Source organism: Bipolaris victoriae, assembly GCF_000527765.1.
Source record: "Bipolaris victoriae FI3 unplaced genomic scaffold scaffold_37, whole genome shotgun sequence".
Taxonomy (NCBI): domain Eukaryota; kingdom Fungi; phylum Ascomycota; class Dothideomycetes; order Pleosporales; family Pleosporaceae; genus Bipolaris; species Bipolaris victoriae.
The window spans coordinates 1-21,609 of NW_014575355.1; the positions used below are offsets into that span (position 1 = coordinate 1).

Below are 21,609 nucleotides of genomic sequence, written 5' to 3' on the forward strand. Positions count from 1 at the left end.
AAGACAGTGGAGGGCGCGTGTGGTCAGGGCTGAGGCTCGGGCAGCGGGCAGCGGGCGGGCTGAGTGCAGTAGGTGGGACAGGTACCTACAAGCGAACAAGACGGCGGGGGAGGGCAACGGCAAGCGAGACGGGCGCGAGGCTTGCAATCAATGCATCTACTCGGAGACGCTGCGTCGTGGCCGGGTGGTTACAGATACATACAAGCGGGGAAAGCCGGCGATTGAAATGCGATTTGGCGTGGGTGTACCCAGGCGAAGGCAAGGTACGGGGGTGAATGGATTTGTTGGGTTTTTTTGGTGGTGACAGAAGGCTAGGGAGAAGCTGCGTACTGGTAGGTAGCGTGCTTGCAGATCCCAACTTGCGACCTCCTTGATAACAAACAGACAGAGCCACGGCATGCATGCATCCATCTACCAAGTACACATAGACCAAGTACATACGCAGCATGCATGTGGATTACTTGCAGCCCACACGAGGCCCTGGTCATGACGCAACTGCAGATTTGTCCATTACCATCCGTTACGCTAGTAGCCTCCATGCTCAAAGCCTTTGCTCTAGTACGCCATGTAGCCCACAAGAGAAACAACCACTTTGCCTGCGTACGATGTGAACGCGCCCTTCTCTACCACCTTGAGAAGTTGCCTAGTAGAACACGCGCCGGTCCTCCCTTGGGCTGAGAAGTAAAACACTTAGGCATCAAAATCTGCGCCATCACCTGCCAACCCAAATCCCGTCGCCATGACCGGCACTCGTGATGCCGCTCTCGGTAGCAGTCCACGTGACCTGCGATGACGTTTGCGGGAACGGCCGGCGCTTAGAGACGACTTTGGACTCGACTCCCAAGAGCGCCTCATGCCCATGTCGCCGTGTCCTAATTCACTTACTGATTGATGGAAATAACCTAGCGCCTGTGTGCAAAGCCTCTCCCTGGATACATATGCATCTCAATCGCATCGGACGAAGCAGTCATATGTATGCACAGGGTCCAGTCACGTGATACAGCATCACTCTGATCCAGAACTACGAGAAACAAACTCCGCCCCTGAGCCCTGAAAATAGTCATATTCTAACCATATAACAGTACTGTGATAGAGTTAAGGCATCTATAACATCACGTAAGCCCGCTCAAACAATAAAGCCTAGCGCGCACCACACGCATTTCTCATCATGCACAGAGACGAGTACAAAGACATTAACATTCCATGTTTCTCAAATCTTCGAATCATCGTCCTTGTGAAATTCAACCCTCACTGGAAAAACAAGGACTTTACTGTTGAGTACTTACAAGACCCACAGCTATTCTCAAGTATCGTGACAAGCCAAGAACACTCAATGAGATTCCTGCCTTGAGGTGATCCAGATAGCGTTTGAGGCACCGGCTTACTGGGCCAACACACCCAAGTATACATCTTCCGAAGAACTCTAGCGCTTACCTCATATGGGATATCGAGTCGCTGTGTGCGTGGATTCGCGGCCTTGCACCCGATAGCATGCCGAACAACAAGGGCCGTGTGCCTCCGTAAAAGCTAAGTGAAGAGAAGGTCAAATCCGATGCATGAAGAGTAAGCGTATCGCTACACAAGGAAGCCACCATCATGGGAGGACTATATATAACAAGAATCAATCCTATTCGGGTTAGGGTAGTAAATAAGACATTGCAGTGGAATGATTTCAGATCATTGAGGAGAAAATGATATCTTTGTTAATTATGTTTTCAGATCAATTCATAAGGTGGTTGAATGGATAGCCTGTCCTATTTTGGCTAGGCCTATATAGTTCTTGGCGCTCTGTTGGTTGGCTGGCGTGCCCGGATCCCTACAACCATCATTCGCCGTCTGCCTGCGCTCCTCCCCACTTGCCAGTGCCTCTCATATGCATGTGCCTTTGTCTTCGCAATTACATGCACAATAACCCAAGACTCTAGCTTCTCTGCCCCAATCACCTCAGGGATCACATCACCATGAACCGGTTGTTCGGAGCAAAGAGCAACGCGCCCAAACCAACGCTTAGCAGCGCCATATCCAATGTACGACAGGCGCATTTCCATGCATTCGCCACGTACTAACAATGTCAGGTCGACACACGGATAGAAAGCATCGATGTCAAGCTCGCCAAACTGAATGCCGAACTAAGCACCTATCAGCAGAAGCTCGCCAAAATGCGAGACGGACCCGGCAAGACGGCCATCAAGCAGAAAGCCCTCAAAGTCCTGCAGCAGCGGAAACAGTATGAAGCGCAACGCGACCAACTGCAAGCGCAGTCATGGAACATGGAACAAGCCGGCATGATGCAAGATAATCTAAAGAATAACATGACCACCATCGACGCCATGAAGACGACGACCAAGGAACTGAGGAAGCAGTACGGCAAGATCAACATTGATCAGATTGACAAACTTCAAGACGAAATGGCAGACCTCATGGACATGGGAAACGATATACAAGACGCTATAAGCCGCAGCTACGATGTACCAGAGGATGTGGACGAGTCGGAACTGGATGCCGAGTTGGAAGCCTTGGGCGACGAAGTCGACTTTGAGGGTATTGGAGAATCCTCCGGTGTACCCAACTTTATGCTGGACGAGACCGCACCACCACAATTTATCGATGAAGCGCCTACAACTGGTGGAAAAGTCAAGGAAGCTGCGGGCTGATGAGACGGCCATGTCGAGACGCCTGTCTTGCTGCCACCGGTTCAGGGCCGTCGCAGAGACTTTTTTGGTTTCATACTATGCATACAACTCCCCTGGCCTTTCTTCTTCGCGTCGCCAGTACGATCAGTCACACTTGAGATCCAATCGGCGGTTACAGCCTGTCGCTGCTGTGTTTTGTTTTACCCGGAAGATACCCCCACAACGTCGATTCGGAGAGTAGATTACCTCATACCCTTTTGAGCTTTTGTCATGTTGGCGAGCAACCAAGCATACTTACATCTTGCCATGTCATGGACAGACTGCCAAACATTTCAAGTCGAATACGAGAGCGAAACAGAGTGCTGTGGTTACTTATCGATATTCTCACATTTGGCAGTTGTATGCATTGCATCAATGAGACTGTTGAATTCTAGTCTATCCTACGCGCCATGTATGCTGTGAATAGATGATCTAGTATATGTATGAACTGCTATCAGCAGTGGGGTATTGCGTCATTTACTTTACGAAGGAACTCCCAGAGAACCCCAAACATATGGCTTAACAGCCAACTACCAGCTAGCCAGCTGTTTGCATCTGTCGAAGCCACCCCGTAGCTGCCTCTCCGGCTTCACAACCTTACCCTGCAACACCGTATACTTGATGATATTCTCACAATCCTCTGGCTTCACACGCGCAAGCCATATACACTGCGCAGCCTCCCCCCTCCCCTCTGCCTCCTGCTCCTTATTCGCATCCAACACAACCTCCCTGCCCTCTTCATCCTCCAGTTTCAAATCCGCAAGTTGCTTCTCCGTGCCATTCGCATGACTTGCCCGCGACACAACCGACGAATGCCGATAAATCATCACATTCGCCGAGAACTTGTGGCCACCAACGTGACTGATAAAATATATCCCTACACCCCCCGGTCGCTCATCGTGTAAATCACGGTACAACCCCATGGGCCTAAGTAACCGCTCAAACTCCTTACGCAGCAATGGCGCAGACTGTCCGCAGCGCGCATCTCTTGTTTTCTGGCTGCACATCAGAATAAGGTATTTGTGCGGACATGGCCGCGCTTTGAGTTGTGGCGTTGTGTCTGGGAGCGACGGTGGTATCGCGGCGGGTTCGGGTGTGGATGGGGATCCGGAAGAAGACTCATCCGGGGATGTGGAGGAAGGTAGCGCAGCGGTGTGCGGGCGCAACGGCGTGCTGTTTGTTGGGCCTGGGTTGACGAAGCGCGTGATGAGGTCGGGGACGTTTGCGGGTGTTACGTTGTCTATGAATTGCCAGGAGGGGAGGAGTAGGACCATGGAGCTGTGGTCTGAGTGGTCTGGGATGGGGATGTTGGAGGCGGATAGCATGAGTTTCTGAGGGGGGAAGTTAGGGGACTTGCATGCGCGGGTTTTCTTTTCATGGTTTCTGGGATATCTCTCTTTGGGCATTGGGAAAACTTACGCCGTTGCTGGGCTTTACGGTTCCTCTGTCGACGGCCTCCATGATACTGCCTTTTTCGTCGGCGACATCGCGCACCCAGTCTGTCTTCCCCGTTGCAACAAGCAAATGCGTGTTGAACCCCTTCACATGACCGAACAACTCCTCAGTCTCATCGATTTCGAATTTGCGAGGATACTTGACGCTGCAACTGGCACAGTCATGCAAACAGTCGTCGCCATCAATCGCCGGGTTGGTAGTCGGGAACAAATCCTCCGTCTTCTTGACTTTGGTAAACTCGTCGCTGTCCTTGCTGACGGAGACTTCGGACGACGACGACAGCGCTGAGCCCAGCTTGTAGGAGAGATTTCGTAGCATGGCAGGGACCCTGTATGCGTTGATCGGGCGGTGGGGGGGTTTTGAGGGTGCCATTTGAGACATTTATATCAGATTTGTAGATTAGATCGCCAAGAACCCCGGGATGTGGGCACACTCACCCCGGCTTCGAGTAAACCCCGGCGTTATGAGTGACGAGTGGGGGTGGATGAAGGCCGGAGTAAGTCTTATGCCTTGTTTTACAAACCACGGAATCAAGGCAATTGCTTACGGATCCTCTTGTTTTCTATTCCGTTCTTATGGCGGCCAGCCTTTTTATGTTTCGCTGCCTGGCTCGGTCAATCGGACTTTGGGCACGGTACTAGGTTGTTGGGCGAGTCAGCAGACGAAGCAGAGACCACCACACCTCGGAGCAAGACAGCTCGCTCACTCGGACATCGCCTCTTCTCCGAGTCTTTTGAGCCACCCCTTCTCTCTCGGCTCCACATTACCCCAACAATTTGAGAAAAGCCTATGTCTAGTTGCCGGTGTCACACCAATGATACAAGTCCCGCCTTACCGCTTTATTGCTTTATCGCGTGTGTCGGGGTGTAGAAGCTCCCGATTCGCGAGATGAAACTGAAGATGCTCAACGGCGCGCCTAGGCGTGAACATCTGGATTTCAGCGACGGCTGTCTGTTACCTGCTGATAAGTGCAATGGTTTCAGTGTTCCTGCAAGATGCGAGACGCCGCCTGTAGATTCTACGCCTGCGATGAAGTGGCGCTGCCTTGCGAAGAAGGATGCGCGACTCCAATCAGAATGGCAGCACCCTTACCTCCCTGGGTCTATGTTGGGAAGCCATATGGCAGATGTATCGCTTCCTGAAGTAGTTCGGTTTCAATCATTTGCACAAGAAGACACAACGGCGCTTGATGCCACTGTCAGTTTTAACGACCCAACATTCCATACTGATGGCTTGATTGAGCATTCGCTCGTCTTCCACGACACACTATTGTCATCTCAGGTGGCTCCGGGGGAGGGGCCTGACTCTACTATCAACTCCTCCTCATTCCTTTCCACATCTTTCGAAACCACCACGTCGGATTATAGTAGTCCCAACAAGGCTGATCAATACACCACAATTCATGTCCCACTCAAGCTGAGTATAACGCCACTTGCCTCGCTCCCTAGCGCACAGCAACTACGAGCAATATACCCTCAGACACCAACCCCAAACTTCATCTGCGTCGTAACTTCAAACCCAGAGAAGCGCGAAGTCTTTGTCCGCAAAGGCGGTTACAAGATGGATCTCTGGGAAATCATAGTAGCAGACGACTCTTTCTCCGGTTTCAAAATCGCCTTCTGGATGCGTCCGAACCTAGACTCAAAAAACGAGCGTACACGTTTTCAGAAGTTGCTTCTTGACGCCCTACAAGCTACCAAGGTTGGCGATATCATTCTGTTGACAAACGTTGCTCTCACATCATTCCGCGACACAGTCTTTGGCCAGTCTTTGAACCCGGCAATTGCACGCGCTCGGACAGATATTCATGTCTTGATGAAAAGTAATGGTATTTCAGCGACACAGCCTGGTAAACTCCCAGCGCCAATTCAGGAAGCGTTTACAAGAGTCAGGAAATGGGCAAGAATGCATATCGCTTCTGATAGCGGAGGCTCGCGGAAGAGGAAGGGTAGTGCACCGAAACAGGACGATTTCGCTAAACGAGCTTTTGGGACGAGAGACCTGGATGACTCGATGCCTCCAGATACCATGGACAGTTTCTAGGAAGATATTTCTTTTTTGATCTTTTGCGAGTCGAGTGCTGTACTTGAGAGCCCTACTATATATACATAATTTTGAAAGTTACGGCACCTGATTACATAGAGCGGTTTGTTTTGAATTAATGGCTATCCTCCTGCACTTATTCGTTCTTGAAAGACCTGTTTATTTACTGCTTTATTCTATGTATACTCAAATGTGATTATAACTACTGAACATTTTTCACCTCAGATAATACTCAGGTCTGCAACTAGCGTGCCATCAAATACCTCTTTTTTCAACCAGCGCACTAAACCAACACGTCGGTATATCTCACCTGACGCTGCTCGCAGCAAAGCGAGCCCCATTCTTAGGTTGAGATCTTTCCAGCTTTCCTGGCTATATGGAGAAACATGTTTTTCATATGGATGGTAAGGCATTGGAACAGAAGAATAATATGGCTCAGAGCGAATGCTCAAGACATATACAGATCGCACAAATCGAAAGTCATCAACTATATCTGGATAAAATGCTCCAATTGTGATGCCATCTGCCGAAATAAGTCGTCGAATTTCTCCAGAGATATCCTCGATCAGCTGCGTGCCAACTTGGAGTTCAGTAATGTTGCCGCGCATTCGTAGTGCGGCATCCGAAGGGGTACCAAAACTATTAAGCGCTGTTGCTAATTGGTCGTAAGAATCCGTAATCTCGAAGTTCCCGTAACCGCTGTCGAAGGAACCGCGTACGTCATAGCAGGGGTCGATTCTTTGACACTCATAGCTGATCTCTCCATCGATGGAAGCCCATGACCAACCTGGTGCTCTGTACATCTGTGGACGATGAGGCAAAAAAGCGGTGAATTGGCTAACACGCTGGTTTCGGTCACGGCTGTAGGCTGGCACGGTTCTCCAAAGAAGTGCTGATGGTAGGTGATTTGACCAGATGCCGGTGAGATACTTTCCAGGATTTTGTTCCTCGGAGAATCTTGAGGCCAGGCCTGCTAAAGCAGGTAGTTTATCGGTTTCCTTCGTTAGATTCCTTAAAGAGTAATCTTCAACTAATTTGAACCAGTGATGACGTTGAAAGGCTGGACCATCAGAGGTGAAGTCTTCTTCTTGATGGAGCATTAGCGGTAAGCGGACGAAATCATCGTGTTGCCGTGTCATCTCGTGCCACGGAAGCTCCGATGAACCCTTCATAGTACGGCATTGCCAAAGCAGTTGGCCCTGACCAAAGTTGATACACCTCAATGAGAGGTCTCTTTCTTGTAGTGTCCACGCTCTAGTGCGTAACGGATTGGATCCACAACCCTCGTGTTCCTCATCCCAGTAAACTGGCGAGTCTTCTAGAATTCTGATGCGTTGAGAACCGAAATTAAAGTCTTGGTATCGCGATAGCTTTGGCATTTCTGGACCCCTTGTTCTGGTCCTGCAGCCCTGAGTACTGTCTGCAGAGCTGAGTGCAGCCAGAGTGACATATGATCCACCATAAATAGAAGCCATAGCGGCTGCTTCCTGTGACCAATCATCTTTATCGTCTTGAATAATGCATAAAGAATCTATCCAAAGGTATCTCTGGTCCAGATCCCGACAGATCTTAACAGCATCCTGAAACGTCACCGAGAGATCTTTGAACTGGATACGCAGCATTCTGTCACTTAAGGTGGCTTTGCTTGTGCAGATTGGGCGGTGGTTGACTGGGCCCCAACAATGGCTAAGGGTGACGTATCTCGCTGTGGTCGGAACACTTTGCCAGTCTACTAGTCTAATGTCGTTCGAATTCGAAAAGGCTCTAACATCGAGGAGACGTTTCGGAGATCCTTTACTAGCAATCTGCTTGCACTTGGGGTGTTTGGTCACGCAATTAGACAGCCAAGTTCGCATGAGCGTCAATTCATCCCAAGGCCTATCCAACTCAGCAAGTGGAAGTTCTATCTCTATTAGCGGGTCGTAACTAGTTGTGCTCTCGTAAATCTGAGACTCACTCCATTCAGGCGGTACGCGATAGAAGAATGTATGTGAAACATCGTCGTTGCCGATAAAGAGCTTAAAAGCCTGTTCGGGGTCAACCATTGCTCTTCTCAAGTTCATGTCTTGGGTGTACAAGAACTCTTCTGGATAGTACGACAGGTCAGCGTTGGCCATAAGAATGGTGCAGAAGGGACATCCCCACGATGCACAATGTCTTGCTTGAGCGACGGAAGTCAGAGTGATAAGATGGCTATAATCATTGTCGTATCTGGTTGAGAAAAAGTCCCCTGAAATCTTTTGGAATGTCTTGCACGATGGCTGCGGCATATTGAAGGAATGCGCAATAAGAGCTGTACTTGGTATCTTCGAGACACTCTCTCCGCGATACACAGTTCGTCCGCTACTAGTAAGCGCCCGTCTCTTAGAACCACGGCGACGTATGTGCAGAATATATGAACACCAGAGCGCTTTAAAAAGCGTCGCATAGGCTATGGTCGACGATATCGAGGTCACAACGAAAGGGTATAACGGCCGCGAGGTATAGTGGAGCTTCTTGTCGTTCGTGAGTAGGACTACTACTATAGTTAGCGTCTGCCTAGGCCTTGATTGTGCTGCTTAGAAACTTACTAGTAGTAGGCGAATAGTAGAATGTAGTGCTCACAGAGCCAATAACATTGCCCGCTTATAAGTCCGTGTTCGTGGTGCAGAAGGATATTATGGAGGTCATAATGGTGGCAGCATCCAAGGCTGTAACAGTAGTGGTTCTTGCTAAAGTTGCAGGCCTATCTAGTATACCAACAACATCCTAGCAGCGCCAAGTCCATAGACGTGGCGCTAGACATGTTAGCATGCAACTTTAAAATCATCAGTCTAGTTCCTGCATTCATGGTATAACCAAGCGTAGCTAGAAACCGCTATACCCGTCCGGCGAATGGTTATTGTATTTGAGGATCATTTGGAGTTCTCACCCAGTCGCCCACGACATGATTCCAAGTATTGCTCGCATCTACTCATCGATTTCGAGAGGAAGCCCAGTCAACTACACAACATGGACACTAGCGAATCTTACCTGCATATCGCGGCAATTCACTTTAACATAAACCTTATGGCTTAAGTTAACTATCTGTTTGGCGTAAAGCTTATCAAAATATTTTTCTCGGAAAAGAATGGCAGGCCACACTCTAACCTGCCGTGATCGGGTATCAAGAATAAAGACTTTAACAGAAACCTTATATTTAAGAGAGGTTTACTATCTATATCTATAAGTGGCTTCACCGGTCGCTAAATTGTTCGATCAAGGTGCCCCTTGCATGTACAGCTTTCACATGCCTTCTCTCTTAGTCTCCAGAACAGTCTCGTACTCGCTAGGTACTGACTGACTGAATTCTTGCAGAATGGCAGCGAATTGCGGATTCATCTTCCAACCAGCTCCACCCATATCCACATAAGAGTTCAAGACATCTTCGTACCTCTTGGCTGTCAGAATAGCCCAAGCACGGATATTCTGTCCATGGGAAAGGATAAAGCCAATTCGATGATTGGTGAGTGTACTGAATTCGCCCTTTGGACAGTTGATGTATTTGCTCTCATCCGGCCCCTTCACCTCAATAACATCAATGTCGTTAATACCATCAACGTCGTCAACATCGTCAAGCGGGTTATCTTCCAAGCCAAAGAGCTTCGCAATACCATAAACGTAGTCGACATAGTCGACCTCTTTAACACGGCCAAGCGGGTCTTTTCCCAACATAGGTCCAAAGTACTGCGATGTCTCCAACCAGTCAACAGCTTTCGCAATATTGTTTGTGCCACAGCGTGCGATAAGTGTGGTAAGCCAATGCGTTGGGTGTTCGAAATAACCTCGCAGAGAACCTTTAGGAATGCGTTCGCTCCTGCCCCTAGGACCGTTAATCAAGTCCTGCATGTACTCGAAACGTTGGATTACGCTATTAAGAGCGCGGAGTATATCTGAGCTCATGGCGCTGCGAAGATTGATCCTCATGATGCACTCCATCGATAAAAACCTATGTTTAACCATCTCATGCCACACCAGTATAAAGCGCTCCTGCATCTGAAACCGCCATCTTATACCATCTAAAATAAGCTTAACGGATTCCAATTGCTCCTGTTTAGTAGAATCTCTAGACAAAGTATTACCTGGGACTGAAAGGAATCCGTTGTCTCTCGGGCTAGAATAAGACAGCACAGTGCAAGCTCTGTGGAAGTAGAAGATAACACTGTGCACCGGCACACTACAAGCATCATTTCGATTCATATATTCAACATTACAATGGTATTCCTACTACTCATATCAAATATTTGTCCACTTCCATGGACAACGCCAACCAAACATCAGAGTCTTTTTTTATCCCAATTCTCTTCGATACACTTGTCAAATCACTGAACTTTTCTCAAATCCTGGTCGTCACTTTTTTCTTCTTTAAGTATTTGTCATCACTGTTCTAACTGCCGCTCAGATGATTCATACTCCAACTCCCCACCTGCCTTCAACCCCGCGGTGAACACGCCCCTCTGGATGTGAAACACCGCATCGCTAACTTCCCTCTCTTCCTCCCTGCTAAAGACAAGCTGCGGGGTGCTAAAGATGTAGTCTTTGAGGCTCTTGAGCTGGTTGATGATGCTGCGTGGGGTGAGGATGACACGTTCGGCAAAAGAGCGCGAAGGGGTCTTAAGTTGGGCAGCTTGCTGCGAAGAGGAGCGTGTGAGATGGCGTGATGTTTCGGGTTCAAGTGGGAATGAGGGCTGTGGCTGGATTGTAGCTACGGTAGTGTCGGCGGCGGAGTGGTCCATGGATGCCTCGATAGAGTGATCGGCCGTCGGTGAGGTCTGATTGGAAGAGCGTGACTGCGGGCGTGGCGAGACTTGGATGTGGCTCAAACGTTTCGTCTGGCTGGATGGTATCTCCTCCTTGGCTTCACTGACATCTTGATGGTCATTCCGCCTTGCTCGCTTGGGTGCTGGTGTCTCGACTACCGCCATGTCCTGTGAGTTTTCGACCTGGTTCAGAGTCGAGTGCGATCGGCGCAGGTTCATTTTGCGATTGCTTTGAGGAGATGCTAAGTCGGCATCAGACATGGCGTTGCTGCTCATCGACTTGCGTTTCCTTCCGCGCGTCTTCTTGGGTGTTGGAGAAGCGGCCACAACAATGTTGTCGAGCATACTTGTACCGTTGGGCTCCACTGAATCCTGCTTTTGCAACTTTTCGTCTTGAGCTTCTGCTGGGGCCTTCTGTGCTTTGCTCTCTTTCCTTCCAGGGGGATGTCGGGGTTTCTTTGTGCTTGGAGGGAGAGGAGGAATACCAGAAGAGTGCCTGGTAGAGCGGCGGAGCGAGTTGGGTGTGTCTTGTGAAGAAGGTGCAGCAAAAGAGTCGTCCACTTTATTTGTGCTGGTTGTTTCGGCTTGGGAACTTTTACGTGAAGTACGCCGGGTGGAAGCGCGAGTAGGCGTTTGTGTGTTTTCCACCTCAGCATAACTGCCGACTCGGTCACCATCTCTGATAGACAGCTGCTGATGGGAGGCAGCGTCTACAAAGTCATTCTGGGACTCGGACGCTGGTACCTCTGTTCCATCTGTCGCAGGCTCATCGTGTGCTTGCATGTCAGCGTCGATTTGAGCAGTCAGTTCAAGGTCTATGGTTGAGCTAGGATACTCAGACATTATACTGTCCGAAGCGAGACCTGCGTTTGCTTGCGGATTTTCGTGATGGGCCACGGCTTCAAGTAAAGCTTCCTCGTCAATGGTGGTTCCTTCGTCGAAAGAGGTAGAAAAGGTACTCTCTGGCTGTCGGTATTCGAAACTGGATCCAACGAGAACAGCACTATTGTTTGTGTCGACCTCCAACTGTGTTGTTTTACGGAAGTCAGGCGGTGAAGACCTTGGTTCGTCATCCGCAGCGTACCGAATGCTCCTTACGGCAGTGGGTGTCGCTACATCTGTATCCTCACTGACGACATTTTGAATGCTCTTGCGGGTATGTGGGGTAGGCGAGTATCCGAGATAGGCGTCCATCGGTCCCATCGCTGCAAGAGTCTTCAGTGGAGTGGCTTGAACACTGTGGTCTGGCAAATCATCTGCAGTCAAGGCATCTGAGTCAATCTCCATAGGCAAGGGCACTTCGTCCGGTCGAGGTGAGAGAGCACTGATGTTCGCGAATAAGCCAGTCGAGTGTCTCTGACGATCAATCATCTCCTTTTGGTGCTCGGTCAATAGTTGAGACTCTTGGTCAAATGGATTTGACGGCGATGAAACGATGGGTTCGAACTGGATCTGCGAGTTATCATGTCGCAGACGAGCTTTGGGTGTGCCCCTTGCAGGCGTCCTTCTCGACGCTGACTTTGGAACTGCTGGAGATCTTGACGCTGACCTTCGTGTTGATTTTGAGATTTTGAAAGGTGAGTCCTTCACCCGGGGACTCTTGAACAGTCGTTTGATATCGTCAGTGCTGGTGTCAGACTCATAGAATGAAGGCTGATGTGTCTGTTCCGAGGTTAGCTGGAGTACGTTGAACATCAGATGGGCACCTACGGCATCCTCCTTTCGAACTTCCAATGAGGGCAACGAAAGATCCACACTGCCACGCAGACGACGCAAAGCTTGTTCAAGATTAGCAGGATATTGTAGACTATCCTCTTTTCCAAAAGTGCTGTTCCAGGTCTCGATGGAGATGTTGACGATACTTCGTCGCCTACTAACAAAGCCTGCAGTGATCAAGGTTTCCAGGTGGAGCAAAGTCTGGCTATCCTTCCTTGGTAACCTCTCAATAGCCTTGCTCACTTCTTGCCACATTCTGACAACCTCACGGTGAAGATTCTTCAGCGGTTCGTCTCTGCTCTGCATCTTTTCTTCAGGGTCTTCAATCCAAACTGTAATCCAGACTTGCGTCTTGCGGAGATACACGGCAAGTTGAGAGGTTGGGCAGTGCTGGATTGACATGGCTAGAGCAGATAGGAAGTCCTTCCTTGACTCAACATCGTCTCTGTCGAGATCCCGGTATGCAGCCGTGCTGACGGCGGCAACGGCTCCATATAGATGAACGTAGGGATCGAAATCTGCATTACGTCCAGTGAATTGATTTGAAGGCCACAGGTTTTGTCGGCCCTGATCTAGTAGTTTGCGACTCATCTGCTTAGGAAGATTGCGGAGCAATATGCTCGCATATGGGAGGCAAGAAGACTGTTCTTCTTCGGGTACGCGCTTCACCACAAATTCGGATACTTTTTCGATGACGCCTAGGATGAGTGCGCCCTCTCCAGCTTCTCGTCGGGCCGTGTCGATAAGGGTTGACAACACCTCATACCCACAAGGTTTGTTCATCAATGAGTCGGCTCCCAAGCCCAGGACTTCAACAACAGTGTCGTACTCCTTCCCAAGCGGACCAAGGACACGTTCGTTGGATGCGACTACGGACTCTTTCAGTGTTGCATTCAACAAGCTGGTGATTTGAGCCCAAAAACTTGACGACACGGCACCCTTGAGTGAACCACCAACAGTTGCAGCGCAGTCCCGCAAAAGCTCCAACTTCCCTAGTCGAGTATTCTGAGCTGCAAAACAAGGCTTAATGATGACTTCCATGACACGGAGTCGAACAGGATCAGCAAGTTTGCCTTCTGATTGAGTAACCAACAGGTCAATCAGATAGAGAAGTGGCGATGTACGCGTACTGTGACTTCGTGACCTGTGGGATGGTGTTGATGCGACCTCGAATTCGTTCTTGTCGTTGCGACTAAGGCTCTTGTCCGCAAACTGGAAAGGTCCCATCTTCTGGATAACAGTCTCTATCAGGAAGCAGAACTTATCTGCCCATATATCCTCCTTTTTCTGCGGTACCGCCAACTTTGCAGTGTGTCGATCCCAGATTCGGCGCAACAAATTGATAATCTGCGCCATAGCATCTTTCGTCTCCGTAGAAGCCATAATCTCCTTGCTACTTGCTTCGACCAGTGAGCTGATGAGTGAGAGCCACATTGCCTTGACGGGCTCGTCCTCGGGGTCTTTGGTTTCGGTCAAGAGAGTGGCATCCAACAAAGTTTCAACAAATCGAAGTACCCGGGCGATTGATTTCCGAACCCATCTTGGATCAACTAGAGGCAGCTCACCACGTTGGATCATATACTGTGGCCTGAGATCCAGTGCTCGACATTCATTCCATGGTTTCCGGGAGCCACCTAACAGAGCAGACACTAACCGACATGCAGGGAGGGCATGTTGGCCTGGGGCTGAATGAATCAATGGATTCCACACAGAAGCCACGAATTCATTCCAATATCGGTCAAGCTGTGCAAAAGAAACTGTGGGGCGAAGCCCGTAGTATAACAGTGTGAAGTAGCCAGACGAGATTGGAGCTCGTTCAGGCTTCTTGGCGGATGTGCTCCGTTGCAGCGCATGTAGTGCAATGCTCAGGAACATCTTTGACCACGCCTCGGTTGTATTTGGTCCTAGATTGACAGAATAGAGGAGGAAGCAGAAAGCCACGTTTGAGTGAATCCTGACCTGTTCCTTTTCAGAAGAGACGCAAGATTGAAAAACTTCGAGCCATTCCTTCATTGCGGTAAACATGTCGCCGTTCAATGAGTCCTTCAGTAGACCTGTGACTGCAGCCCAGATTTGAGGCACCGATACAGCGTGATCTCCATCCAGCATCCGACCCAACTCTTTTGTAAAGACGCCCGCGATAGTCCCGCCATCGCTTTTGGTACGGTTAAGCACAGCCAGTACGGATCTGGCGACGTTCCGGTCGTGGCCAATGGATTTTGCGGCCGTCACAGTAGTATCGAGAGCACTCTGGCTGATATCTTTTGAAGTTGACACCAGAGCTTTGAGTGTGAATGTAAACCATCTCTCAGTATATTTGATCATAACATCTGGTCGTTGCTGGATAAACTTTCGATATATGCGTATTCTGTAGGCTTGTACAGCATTTCCGGAAACACGTTCATGGATGGTGTCGAGCGCGTCCAAAGCTTTCTCAACACGGGTTACAGTCACAATCTTGGGCCGGAAGTTTTGCTGCATGAGAACAGCAAGGTGGACGTTGACGACAGTCTTGGGTATACTGTTATCACTAGCCATGCGAATGATGCGCTCAATGATAAAGGTGCAAAAGTCGTCGTCCATGGTGGATAGGAGGTCCGGGATGCGGAACAGAGCCATGAGCAGCTTCATTGCTTGTCCAACTAGTTGCGAGTCCAGTCCTGTGCCAGTCATACTAGGAGCCTGAGAGTCGCGGCGAATGAATTGGGTCAGCAGGGACATCTTTTGCTTGAGAGCCTGTTCATCTGGAATCTTGTCGTAAGCCTGCATAGTCCTCTCCAGCGACTTGTATGCATCCAGGCGCGACGACCGCTCTGATGAAGCAAGCAGCTTCACAATAGACTCGAGCATCTCGGCGAAGGACTTGAACTTGTGTGCGGCAACCGCGTCGTCTGCGGGTGGAGGCGTAGGGGTGCCGTCGGAGGGCTTGAGGATTGACTTGAGCGGCTTGGTGAGGCGGGTTTGGGGCAGTGGGCGGAGCGGCGAGCTACGTGTGGGGGTCCAGGAGTGTGCGAGGGCTTTGTTGGTGATGTTGCCGCATGTCTGCAATTCAAAGTTGACTCTCTTCCTCGCGCTGGCCGCGCTCGAGGGGACGTCGATGTCGGATGAAGGCGACTTTTCTGGCGTGTTTGGCGCCTTTACGACTTTGACCCTGGGCGCGACAGGCTGCTCTCCAAAGGGATCCTCGAGAAACTGCAGCGTCTCGTCGACGCCAGTGTCTTCCTGGTCTTTGGGTGGTGTTGGCGGGCGAACAGAAAGGGCATCGAATTTGGACAAGACCATGGCTATGCTGGAAACAACTGGCAACGAGAGAGACAGAGAGAGAGAAAGCAAAAAAGAAACCGAGACCGCATTCACATGGCCGTCCCCGTGCGCGCGATGAAAAGTATAGAGCAAGTGGTCGTGTCGGGAGGGATCGACTGGCCCCGGTTCGAGATGCAAAGGCTGGTGTTGGCGACGCGTCTAGGCGGGACGCGCCCGCGTAAAGTGGCAGAAGTGCCCCATTCACCGGGAGACGGACCCTCGAGCCAACGACCGCCCCCTGCTAAACACCAGACGCACGTGAGGACGCTGGTTGTGCCTCGCGTGCACTTGTCTGTCCCTGGTTTGGATCGTCTAATTAGTTATTCTTAGTTAGTTGGTTACGGTCCCTCAGTAGCCATGATTATTAGTCGGTCGCATTGATGTCCCTGGCGGGGCTTCCCGCCCTGGACCTTTTATGCTACCCGCCGGTTCATCTTCGAGCATTCACCCCGCGCCTCAATCGCCATGTTGTCGCAAAGGACAGGAAAAGGTGTGTAGCGCTCCAACAGGAAGCCGAGTGCTGTTGCGCCTGGCCCTTGCTAATCAATTGTTTTGCTAGCGAAACTTGACGACGTCACTCGCATTCTCGCCGAGCTCAAGACCGACCTCGATGCAAACAAACTCTCCATCGAGCGTACGATTCTCCACAGCGAATGGGAAACAACACCACTTACCGAGTAGACAGAAAGAAGAAATCTGCTCGAGCAGCTCAAGGTGCATGGACGCTCAGTCGACAATTCTGACCCCATATTTACCCAAGATGTACACTGTCCAACCCCGTCCGTTATCAACAGTATAATGACCGCGACAGGGCCTCCGAACATTAGGACAATATGCATTCCAAGGAAGCACTACTCCGGCATCGCAAGAGGCCCTTCGATGCATAGCCAACGCATTGCTACTCCAGCCCAAAACGCGCCAGGTCCTAGTCGACCTGGGCCATGGCCCGCACGCAGCAGAAAAGCTAAAGGCAAGATATAGGCCGCGTATTCACTGTACAACACCTTACTGACTCCCGTGAAGAGCGACAGTGTTGACGATGAATTCCTTGCCGCGCGCGTGCTTTTCCTCATGACCTACGATGCGCAACTCGACTACACACAGCTTGTGCGCGAGAACCAACTTGCAGAGAGTATCAATGCCGCCATAGAACGGCACGCAAAACGATACTCGGCTACATCACGCCAGCCCATGGAGCTCATGGCACTATCCGAGACACTCAAACTCGTCTTCAACATCATCCACTTCCACAAAGACCTGAGCCCCGAGTTCTCGAAGTCGATACCCAATGTTTTTAAAATCCTCGTCTTGAGTGGCACCGTCCAGCCACCCCTCGCAGCTCCTGCAAGAGAACTCGTCAATGCGCTCTTACACTTGGACTTGGAAGACGAAGAGGGTAAAAAAGCAGTCTTTCCAGCAGACGACCCCAAACGCAATGCCGAGCACCTAATCAAAACCCTTGACAAGGCCATCATCGCCTACCCGCCCAAAGACCTAGACGACACCATAACCCCTCTCCTGACCCTCATCCGCCGCGTCTACGAACTCGCCCCAGAAGAAGTTGAGAAGACAATGGAAAAATTGATCCTACCTACAACCGAAGAACGCGACCGCCCCCTCGGAAAATCAGACACTCTCCCCTCGCGCCTCCTCAATCTATCTACTTCCGCCCACACCTCTACCCTTCGCGGCTCCATCTCCTCCATGCTCTTCGAACTTTCGCACAAGGACCCCGCTACTTTCGTTCACAACGTCGGATACGGCTTCGCATCCGGATACCTCATGTCAAACAACATCCAGATGCCCGAGGAAGTCATCAAATCCAATGCACCCCAGGATATTGCGAACGCGATCCCGATCAATCCTATTACGGGTCAGAGATTGGACAAGGAAGAGCAGGTGCCGCAGGAGCCGATGACGCAAGAGGAGAAAGAGAGAGAGGCAGAGCGGCTGTTTGTGCTGTTTGAAAGGTATGTTGATATTTTCTCTTGTTCTTGCTTGTATAGAACATTTGCTAATGATGAGTTACAGACTCAAGGCTACGGGCGTTATGAATGTACAGAATCCAGTTGAGGAGGCGTATCGCTCAGGGCGTATAGAGGAGTTACCCGATGATGAGGATTAAGTCAACCATGCACTCGTGAATTGAGGGTGTGAAGAAATATATTATGATTATCATGAGACGATATATCCCTATTTGGCCTGTGCTTCCTGCTCATGAGAGGCTACACTGAGAATGAGAATGTGACGGTTTCCGCATAACGATGTAGTCTTTGAAAATACTTTTTGGAAAAAAAAGATGCCTCCTGCCTAACCTAGGCTTTTTGTTCCCCGTCATAAATTGGTAGTGAATATGTGTCCTCCCTTCGTCTTTGATTGCCCTAGATATGTCCGTCAAAATGGCAGAAAGCTGCTGATGTGCTGTGTCCCTCGTATAAATTCTGAACAGCAAAAATAAGTCAATCGAACCCCTTGCAATTCTAATCCTGCCAGTTCAGCTGCCGTATGCCTGGAAAGTCGTCCTTGCGCCGAACATCTGCTACTGGCGCAGGGATCTCGATACTGGGCAGATACCCAGTTCCGCCATCATTGCTATACTCGTCCAACCAGATTAGTCCTGCAAGCCGTCGGAGCGCCATGGTAACAAAGCCGCCAAGGTAAATATTGAGCCGGCAAATGGGATATGCGCTGAGCCACAATAGAAGTAGCATACCCGTAACCTTTTGCCACGGTGACATGTTGTTGAGGATAGCGAGCGGATTGAAGGCTTCGGTATCGTGCGTATGTGACGATGGTGATGCAAGCCAATGCAAGGTGCCGCTTGTGTAGAAGAGGAAAGCCCAACTGCATGCGCCGACAGTGTATATAGCGAGTCTTACATTAAGCTTGAAGAGGACAAAGAAAGTGAAGATGATGCCAGTTGTAGCTACTAATCTGTGTATAAGCGATTTGACAAGCGTTGGCATGGCGCTGAGGAATGCAAAGCCCTCAGCAATGTGTTTAGTTTGCGACTCAAAGATATCAAGTCGCTGGGCAATGTTGTCGACTTTGGAGAGAGAGCGGTCGGCGGCTTGATTTGTCTTGTTGATGGTGTCTTGGGTGACACCCATGTGGTTTGATAGGACCTCGTAGCTGCGCACCTGTGCCTCATGATTGAATTGTAGACTAGACAGAGCACCTTCGTGGTATTGCTGCAGTTGATCGGTGAAATGCTTAGCAAGCTGTGAGCTCTCCAATATCAAGTTTTGCGAAAACTCTTGCATTCTCTCATGTATCTGATCAATCTCTTTGCTCTGACTGGTGGCCAGCGCTGTTATGAGGGTTGAGATCGAAGACTCCATGAAGGCATTGAATTTCTCGTCTATCGCCTCTACTGTTGCAACTGCTGTCGTCCGAACCGCTTGGATGTCTTCTCTGAGCTCTTGATGCGAGTTTCGTGCTTCCTCGGCGTACTGTGTCTGTTCGCGGATCAGAGACTCGTATTTTGCTGTTGTTTTGTGCATATGTTCAGTCACACCACCGACAACCTTGGTCAGGTTTTTGAAAACTTCCAAGTGGTTTTCTCGCTCAATGGCGTCTCTGCTTGCCTGACACATGACAATTGCATTCTGACGGGCATTGCTAAAAGACGTCCAGTACTGAGGCATCGATTGAAGGCTCTTGAGGCATTGCATATACTGGTATTCCTTGAAATCAGGGTAGCACAGTTTGCCTTCAGATACCACTGCTGGTTGAGCATGCCACCAGCTGCCGCCTTTATCACAATACTTAGCAGCTGGAACAAGTATGTCGCAATGTGGCGGCGCAACTGGATTGATTGGTTGAGCACTTTGTAGTTCGCAAACAGCTAGCTTGGCTGCGTATTCTATTTTGACTTTATCAAGATATGCCTCCGGTCGACTTTTCGTAAACTCTGGCGCATGCTCCAGTAGTTTGCATTCGTTCATCAGGTGCGAAGCGGCCATCTGGGTGCATGTGGGTGCATTCTGCATGGACGATACGATTCCAAGAGCTTGCGTGATTACCTTTTGGTTCCTGGATGTTGTGTGTCGGAACAGTGAATCGACATCGATAGTAGGTACTGCGTCTGCTAGCGGAGAGTGATAGTGGGCAAGTGACCATGGAAGAAAGAAAATGCCCAAGATCAACAACTTTGCGATAGTGACCCTGATCCAAAGATTAAGAAACTGCTTTTGTTGTCGGGTAGTCATAGTAGTGGAAATGATGGCAAAACCGTGAGCGAAACAATGCACGACCGAAGTAGAAGGAACGGGAGAAAGGAAGAGGGCGAAGCACAGATTATACCACGAACGACTCTAGTGGCGTACTCAGTTGCCCTCTATATAGTGATAGAAGATCAGCGGTCGGTGTACCAAAGTATCGAGATTTTCTGTGATGTCTGGGTGAGAGCAAATCTGTAGCGGGAGGCCTTTGGTCAGTGAGAGAGCGAGCAGCTTTGGTCAGTATATGGAACCACGTGGTTCAAGCAACTGTCAGCATCGACTGTTGTAATGCGCAGCATTTTTTGCAGAAGACAAATGCGAGTTTTCTGGTGTTCCCAGATGGGATGAGAAGAGGAAGGTGCTGGCGAGCGAGCCAATCAGACCCGCCGATGACGCGCTATCACGAGACATGAGGATTAGATGAGTCAGCAATAAGTTGCGGTTTCCCGAAATTCTCGCGGGAGTTATTACCAGCAGTAATACAAGATGTTCGCCCCAGTCCGACAACGGTGTGCCCGAAGCCTTGCAAAGGCACCAATTCAACCCGCCGACGCGATCCCGACTTTTCTATTACCCACATTCTCGAGACCATCACGGCAAAGGACCTTTACCAGCACCGCACCATGTCAGTCCAAGATCGGCTCTGCGCCGCTCTCGATACCCCAGGGCGTCACCTTCAAGGTGAACGCACCTTCAGCAAAAGATAAGGGATCACGTATACAGGCTATGTCTACAGTACATATCAAAGGACCGCTTGGTGAACTTTCTATGGACATCCCTCCATACATCAATATCAACCAGGATGCGAGCCCGAATGGCCCTACACTCTCCATTGAGGATGCGACAGATGCGAAACAAAGAGCCATGTGGGGTACGAGTGCGGAATGTTTCCAAACTCCCTCAATTGCTAATGTGTGAACAGGTACCACTCGCGCATACCTCCAAAATCACATTCTTGGTGTGAGTGAAGGCCATAGCGCTATTCTCCGCTTCGTCGGTGTTGGATTCCGTGCCTCGGTCGAAGATAGCGCAACAACTGTCAATTCAGAATACCCCGGTCAAAAGTTTATCAATCTGAAGGTCGGATACTCTCACCCAGTCGAGCTGGGCATACCCAAGGGCGTTACCGCAAGCACACCGCAGCCGACTCGCTTACTACTAGAGGGTCCTGAGAAAGAGGTGGTTATGCAGTTTGCAGCAGAGATAAGGAATTGGAGAAAACCTGAACCTTACAAGGGCAAGGGCATCTTTGTCAACGGAGAGACGATTAAGCTCAAGAACAAAAGAGTTGGAGGCAAATAAGTGGGACCTTCGACTGTATATGTATATTATATGTACTGTGGCTGCACTGGATTATGGCTGTCCGGCACTAATGGAGCCTCGCCGCTGCTTATACAATATGTGGGAGAATACATGCAA

At 49.9% G+C, this 21,609-nt stretch overlaps 9 protein-coding genes across 9 annotated transcripts; 4 read left to right on the top strand and 5 right to left on the bottom strand.

Moving 5' to 3' along the window:
- Window positions 1-1,961: 1,961 nt before the first annotated feature.
- COCVIDRAFT_37263 (hypothetical protein) lies at window positions 1,962-2,654 on the top strand (the record flags this gene model as incomplete). Its single annotated transcript, XM_014701667.1, has 2 exons — window positions 1,962-2,027; window positions 2,076-2,654. The coding sequence occupies 2 exons, from the start codon at window positions 1,962-1,964 to the stop codon at window positions 2,652-2,654; spliced, it is 645 nt and encodes a 214-aa protein (XP_014557153.1).
- Window positions 2,655-3,202: 548 nt separating this feature from the next.
- Window positions 3,203-4,499, bottom strand: COCVIDRAFT_97971 (hypothetical protein; the record flags this gene model as incomplete). Its single annotated transcript, XM_014701668.1, has 2 exons — window positions 3,203-4,003; window positions 4,092-4,499. The coding sequence occupies 2 exons, from the start codon at window positions 4,497-4,499 to the stop codon at window positions 3,203-3,205; spliced, it is 1,209 nt and encodes a 402-aa protein (XP_014557154.1).
- A 516-nt stretch (window positions 4,500-5,015) lies between these two features.
- COCVIDRAFT_97816 (hypothetical protein) lies at window positions 5,016-6,170 on the top strand (the record flags this gene model as incomplete). Its single annotated transcript, XM_014701669.1, has 1 exon — window positions 5,016-6,170. The coding sequence occupies one exon, from the start codon at window positions 5,016-5,018 to the stop codon at window positions 6,168-6,170; it is 1,155 nt and encodes a 384-aa protein (XP_014557155.1).
- A 221-nt stretch (window positions 6,171-6,391) lies between these two features.
- Window positions 6,392-8,440, bottom strand: COCVIDRAFT_37266 (hypothetical protein; the record flags this gene model as incomplete). Its single annotated transcript, XM_014701670.1, has 2 exons — window positions 6,392-8,079; window positions 8,128-8,440. 2 exons carry the CDS (start codon window positions 8,438-8,440, stop codon window positions 6,392-6,394), a joined length of 2,001 nt encoding a protein of 666 aa, XP_014557156.1.
- A 994-nt stretch (window positions 8,441-9,434) lies between these two features.
- Window positions 9,435-10,388, bottom strand: COCVIDRAFT_97836 (hypothetical protein; the record flags this gene model as incomplete). Its single annotated transcript, XM_014701671.1, has 1 exon — window positions 9,435-10,388. One exon carries the CDS (start codon window positions 10,386-10,388, stop codon window positions 9,435-9,437), a length of 954 nt encoding a protein of 317 aa, XP_014557157.1.
- A 179-nt stretch (window positions 10,389-10,567) lies between these two features.
- On the bottom strand, window positions 10,568-15,946 carry COCVIDRAFT_37267 (hypothetical protein; the record flags this gene model as incomplete). The annotated part of the gene is made up of 2 exons (XM_014701672.1): window positions 10,568-12,610; window positions 12,659-15,946. The coding sequence occupies 2 exons, from the start codon at window positions 15,944-15,946 to the stop codon at window positions 10,568-10,570; spliced, it is 5,331 nt and encodes a 1,776-aa protein (XP_014557158.1).
- Window positions 15,947-16,432: 486 nt separating this feature from the next.
- On the top strand, window positions 16,433-18,092 carry COCVIDRAFT_37268 (hypothetical protein; the record flags this gene model as incomplete). Its single annotated transcript, XM_014701673.1, has 6 exons — window positions 16,433-16,457; window positions 16,527-16,601; window positions 16,653-16,729; window positions 16,779-16,937; window positions 16,991-17,937; window positions 17,999-18,092. The coding sequence occupies 6 exons, from the start codon at window positions 16,433-16,435 to the stop codon at window positions 18,090-18,092; spliced, it is 1,377 nt and encodes a 458-aa protein (XP_014557159.1).
- Window positions 18,093-18,447: 355 nt separating this feature from the next.
- Window positions 18,448-20,178, bottom strand: COCVIDRAFT_97736 (hypothetical protein; the record flags this gene model as incomplete). The annotated part of the gene is made up of 1 exon (XM_014701674.1): window positions 18,448-20,178. One exon carries the CDS (start codon window positions 20,176-20,178, stop codon window positions 18,448-18,450), a length of 1,731 nt encoding a protein of 576 aa, XP_014557160.1.
- Window positions 20,179-20,676: 498 nt separating this feature from the next.
- On the top strand, window positions 20,677-21,492 carry COCVIDRAFT_97694 (hypothetical protein; the record flags this gene model as incomplete). The annotated part of the gene is made up of 2 exons (XM_014701675.1): window positions 20,677-21,061; window positions 21,113-21,492. The coding sequence occupies 2 exons, from the start codon at window positions 20,677-20,679 to the stop codon at window positions 21,490-21,492; spliced, it is 765 nt and encodes a 254-aa protein (XP_014557161.1).
- Between the last annotated feature and the right edge of the window lie 117 nt (window positions 21,493-21,609).